At 34.3% G+C, this 6,219-nt stretch overlaps 1 protein-coding gene across 1 annotated transcript; it reads right to left on the bottom strand.

The window, feature by feature from the left end:
* Window positions 1–1,302: 1,302 nt before the first annotated feature.
* On the bottom strand, window positions 1,303–5,463 carry LOC120076020 (putative methyltransferase PMT11). Its single transcript, XM_039029798.2, has 9 exons — window positions 4,604–5,463; window positions 4,324–4,473; window positions 3,962–4,232; window positions 3,351–3,461; window positions 2,866–3,025; window positions 2,472–2,729; window positions 2,263–2,385; window positions 2,059–2,136; window positions 1,303–1,933 (listed from the first exon to the last, which is right to left on the bottom strand). Exons 1-9 carry the CDS (start codon window positions 5,270–5,272, stop codon window positions 1,726–1,728), a joined length of 2,028 nt encoding a protein of 675 aa, XP_038885726.1. The 5' UTR covers window positions 5,273–5,463; the 3' UTR covers window positions 1,303–1,725.
* Window positions 5,464–6,219: the final 756 nt, after the last annotated feature.

Here is a 6,219-nt window from a genome sequence, read left to right as displayed (position 1 = left end):
AAAGTAACTTTTAAAAAGTTATTTTTCTTTTTTAAATTTGACTAAGAATTCATCCAATGTATTTAATGAAGATACAAATCATTGTAAGAAATGTGGATGAAATAGACTTAATTTTTAAAAAACAAAAACAAAAAAACCAAATTGTTACCAAATGGAGCCATAATAATTTCAAATTTATGATGTATTTTAATTTATTGTTATCAAATTCATTAAGTTCCAGAAAATACCTTTGCATATTGTATTTGGGATATAACTAGTAAAAGTTATGAAAACAATTCTTTTTAGATATTCAGATTTTGAGTTTAAAATTTTAAAATGTAGAATTATATTAAAACATGGCAAAAACTTTAATAAATATAACATTTCTTATTATAAGCTAAATTCAATTTTGTGAAAATAAAATATAAGAAATATAATATACTATAAACTAAATTGTATTATAACATAATATTGAAAAAATATCTTTTAAGACCTAAGTTTTGAGTCTACTCTGATCCTTAGGTTTTAAAATATTGCCTTTTTACTAAAATCTAGCAATCAAATCAAAACAAAACTCAAAACTCAATATAAAATTGTACATTTTCAAACTATGACCAAATAAAAATTACACTTGAAAAAAGTAAAATATTTTAAAATTAATGACCAAATGAAAACTAGATCTAAAATCTTAAACTAAAAAAATATATTTTTGAATAATAATTATGCAAAATTTTTATGTTTAATTTTTAAGAGATTGACTTCTCTATGAATTAGATGAATCTTTTCCCACTGCACCACAAGCCCAGAAGAAAACATAACATTAACAACAGAGACAAAGTTGAAAATTCCGAAAATGTCACCTTGTATGTCATACAAATAACAATTTCCCATACACCTTCTATTTATCCATATAGGAAAGAAGAATTCCTTAGAAAGTGGATTCTATAAAATGATCAACATATATATATATGTATGTATGTATGTATGTATACCCTGGCTCAGAACAAAACAAAATGACAGAAACAAGTTGAAAATTTCGAAAATATCTGAGTCATACATACCGTCATTTGACAATGTCACCAACAGTTGTTTCTAATCTTTGGATTGGAACTTGTGCTCACACGTATTTCAACTGTATCCCTCTAGAAATTACGTAATACAGACGGCAAATCTGCATCCATTCTGCAACTGCAAGCACAGAGACAGCAACACAACTACAAAGCACAATCTACTTGTTCATGTTTGCAGGAATCATATCAAACCCACCACTGAATTTGTTTATAAACCGAAATCACAAAAAATAAGAATGTATAGTAATGAGGATAGCAATAAATAAACTTCACTTTCCAAAACCAAATTAGTTTATACAAGTTCATTTGTTAATCAAACGTCTCGTAATATGCATCTCTCTCAGTGGACACAACAATGCACAATTAAGTACAAACAGTGAATTGTTTACAATTGGGTGACAAAAATCAATACAACAAATTTGGCTCTCATTTTGAAGCCAGTTCTAAGAATTTATAACAGAATAGAATCAACTATATATATCATCTATTGTGATCGTCAGCTATGATGGAGGTATTAATAGAGAGTACCTATGTCTGTGATTGATGATGATCTCTTAGTAGACATCTTTTTATTGCTTCTTAAGACAGACGGTCGCCATTTCTTTGCTTCGCTAATCTGGCCTTAAATTGGGGTTAGTAATTTAGGGGCTAAAACATTTTCAGTTTCACTGCTTTTTTATGCTCTTAGAAGGACCTTATCTGCCATCATTATCTTATAACTAGCATGAGGACCTTCTGATGTATCCCGCAGATTCACGTGCCAACCCATGGCCTTCCCGATGTCCTGAAGCTCATCCATGACTGCAACGGAGTCTCGGATGTAGACGCGTCCACCCGGCCTCAGTATTCTATCCATCTCAAGCATTATGGTTGACATATTGCACCTGAAACATATCAATTTCGCAGATGGTACCCAACACAATGATTTTCACATTCACTCCGTTGACCACAAAGAAATCAAATCTAAGGAAACAAACTCAAACAGAGAAATCTAATACATCCTGTATACCTGTTCCTTTCAACTGAGAACAAACCAGCTGCATGCAATAAATCGTAGGTTCTTGGATACGTATCAAATGGTTCGCACCTGACATGTTACAATATTGTTTGTTCTGTTATCAATTACCGACATTTTCTTCTATATCACTGTAGTTTAAAACATGCATCCAAAAGCTTGATACTGATCTATATAAAAAAAAGTTTCGTATGTTACCAATCGTGCATAACTCCGATGAGTCCACGATCATAAATAACAGGCAAGGTGTTGGGGCCACTAACAGGAACAACATTCAACACCCAACAATCAAGTTTAAGATCGATCAACGCTGCTGCAAATCTGTTAACGAAGAAGATCTTAACCACATATATCAGGGGAGTAATGAAGAAATGGCAGATCAGTGGAAGAGTGGCTGATAAACATACCCTCCAAATCCAGCTTTCATATCCATTACATTTCTTAGTCTAAACGACTTCCAATGAAATGCACGAACATAGCTGTCTATTATCTCATTCCAGTATTTAGATTCTGCCTGAAAGAGCTCATTTCTGGAAATGTACGCATCGTATTGAATTGTCTGAAGCCTATCAGGTGGTGTATGCAACCGTGCAGGCCAAACAGTGATATTTCCTCCGTAACCATCTTCTGGAAGACGAGAGATGCATGTCTTAAGATTCACATTCCTGTCTCACAAGAAGTAATCAAAGATAATGCATAAAAATTACATATCAATAAAATAACTATAGAGAAAAGGGGGGAGAAAAAAAAAAGGAAAAGGAAAACTACAATTCTCTAATAACCTTAGAATTGCATTCATACCATACTCTGTCTGGGTCGTCATTTTGGTCACAAAGTGGTGGTTTAGTTGCTGCCTCACGATTTAGATAACAACTATTATTTAATGGCTTCTGCCAAATTGCTATATATCCATCTTTTTTCACAAACTCCCAACATAGTCGGTTGGTCAAATTGAGCATCTCTGGCAACCAAAAAAAAAAAAAGAACACACATAAACCTCACTTGAAAATTCAGAGATATTTAGGTCACTTTCATCCAAACTAACAAAATGTAGGCACAAAAACATATAACTTTCATCAGTCAGGTTCTATTACTTTCTTATCTAAAAAGCTTGAAGAGGACAAAAAGAGCTTGCAAGAGAATGGTTTTGTATTACTAAGAGCACAAATAGAGATGAGTGTAGAGTGCAAAATTTAAAACCGCTAACTAAGAATTGCTCATCCATACCAAACTTCACAGGCTAAAACACATCATCAGCATGTGATCTTAAGAAAATTAATAGTTACCTTCCCACTGTTCCTCTAGAACTTCTTCATGCTTATAAACTGGTTGTGCTGCCCATGCAAAGTATCCACCGGCCCTGAGCATTCGGTTAACCTCAAGCAGCAAGATACCATCTAAAAATGACGAAGTTGAAGATTAAAAATCAACAAAACAGCCATACAATGAACCTAAAGTAAATATGCTTAAAAACAAAGCTTCAACAGACAAATACTATAACTAAACAAAGTCTGGCACATCAAAAACATGAATTTCAAGAAACCTGTTTGAAATCCACTTAGGACTTCATGAGCAACAAAGTAAAAGGGTCATCATGATGTTTATCTTTGATAAACAATGATATATGGCATGAGTAGAAAGAATAAGAAGTGTTTCACTCTGGAAAAAGTATTGGGGAGTTTAAGTTATAGTCCTAAGTTCCTTGAAAAGAACATTAATTATAAAGTAGTATTTTTTTGCTCGTTGATTTGGATGTCATGCATCGCCAATGAATGTCTAGATGAGTTCTAGCAAAGAAAAATGTCATTCTTAAATTGAGTACCAAAGTGAATTCCATTCTTATCCTTGTTCATATTTACATGATATTATAATGGATGAGATAAAAAAGAAAAAGTACCATCACGAGTCCAGTTGATTCTGCATCGCGAACAATGTATTAAGTCAAAAGCTTGACTGGGATACAATAAACGATGAGTTGCAAATGCAGCAACCATTGCAGGCACACCTCGTTCAAGAGCAAACTGAATCTGATTCTCATGAACATCTTTTGGAGCAATGGACATAGTAGTGACATTCCGCGACAGCAAATAAGCGCCAAAACTTGCAACACCACATCCAATATCCAAGACAACGCGAGTATGACGGCCAAAGGCTATATCAGGGATCATCTAGTCAATATAAAGAGAAACAGCATCAGATTCCATGTCACCAAATGCATAATTTTCTATTCTAAACTTTCATAATTACAGTCTTAGTTACCTTTGAAATATGATCCAAATATTCATCAGCACCATGTATAAACTGTGTACCACCTCCAGGAAACCTAAACTTATCTTTGTCTCTGGTAATCCAGTTTTGACCCCCTTTATCCTCAACTAGGCGAGTATGAGGAACATTGCTGAACCAAACCTAAAACCAACGATACGCCTAAGTTAAGAAAACTCCAAAATATTTTCAAGAAAAAAACCAAGTCTTAATTAGTTGTAATAGTTTCAAATCATTCAATTTCTGTAACTAATTATCATAAAGCGAGCAATACCTCGTCTCTGCTTCTTGGCCAAGGGATTGGGGTTTGATACCCCTTCGGCGGCGGAATCAGGCAATCGAAACCTCCACCGGCGACAGGGCAATGCCTCTCGAACTTTTCCCCTCTTTCCGTTGACTCGAGCTTTGCAATTGCGTCCGCATTATCCAAACAAGGTATATACTCACTCATATTCTGAGGGCAGAGACCAAACTTCTTAATCCGGAATCTCCGAGAACCACCCTCGCCATTGTCAACCTGAGTGGAATTCCCCCAATTCTCTACATATTCAGGATCGAAATCCCCTACCTCAAATTGATCGGACATAGTTCCATTCTCGTCCACAATTCCAAATTTCTGCACCGAATCAGACGGCGGAGGGGGAGGATTCGTAGCGAGCAAGGGCGATGGAGTTGGGTCGAGATTCAATGTCTTATCAGGAAGCGTCTGAGTATCATTGTGATCAATCAGATTAGAGATATTGAAATGCTTGTTGTAGTTTGGTGAAAGTGAAACCGAAGGAGGTTTAGTGGTAGTAGTGGTGAAGAAGATAAGCTGCTGGTAACCATCAGACCAATGCTTCCCAAAGTAAAAGAAAGTAACAGCAACAAAAACAAAGGTAGCGATCTTGAACAATGGAGGAGCTCGAAATGAATCGCCATTGCCTAACGAATCAGATCTCATTCTTGTTCAATTTGCAGAGTTTTCCAGATCTCAGATCTTCTTCGCTTCCTCTTCTCTGCACTCTAAGCAATTGGGAAGCGGAATCGGAGGAGAAGAATTTAAGGAGAATTTGCAGAATTTAGCGCTAAATTATTATTATTATTATTTTCTATTTAATTTTGTTTTTCGAACTGTAAAAATAATACCAATATGGGGAACTGAAGTTGGCGGATTTAGATTACATTACTTTACTCCTCGTGTCCGAAAAGGCGAGTGAAATTTCATGTTCGAACTCACCCTGAGTTGCACCGAGTTTTAAAACAGCCTACCTGATAACACGCCACGTGTTAAAATAGACTTCATAAATGGAAGGCCGTTTAGAATAGTTTCAATATTAACGTCGGTGACCCACGAGACCGTAACGGTGAGGATTACAAATGCACCTTTCCAACTATACACGTCTTTGGGTAAAAAAAATATTCGTCAACTCATTTTTCTTATTTACCAATTTTTTTTCTGGATATAATTATTACACTATGAGTGATGAAAAGGAATAATTCTAAAAAGAGAGAGGCAATGAAAAAGAATTCATGACAATCGCTTCCTGAGATAAAGACTGATTTTTTAATTTACTTTACTTTTTAAATTATTAGTTCCTTTTCTAAATTTCTAAAATTATAGGCCCGTTTCATAATCATTTAGACTCTATTTGTTAACTATTTAATTTTTTGTTTTTATTTTTTAAAATTAAACTTATATCATCTATATTTCTTACCATGATTTGCATCTATGTTAAATAAATGATTGAATTCTTAACCAAGTTCCAAAAACAAAAACAACTCTTTGAAAGTTACTTAACCATTGGTGAAAAGTAGATAATAAAAAAATAATTTTGGAGTTAGAAGTAGTATCCATGGACTTAATTTTCAAAAAACAAAATAGTTACCAAATGAGACTTTAGTTTTTTG

Source organism: Benincasa hispida, chromosome 4, assembly GCF_027475165.1.
Source record: "Benincasa hispida cultivar pf3 chromosome 4, pf3_genome.v1.1, whole genome shotgun sequence".
NCBI lineage: Eukaryota > Viridiplantae > Streptophyta > Magnoliopsida > Cucurbitales > Cucurbitaceae > Benincasa > Benincasa hispida.
Note: the sequence above shows the minus strand (reverse complement) of the source record. Positions and strands in the feature narration are given on the sequence as shown.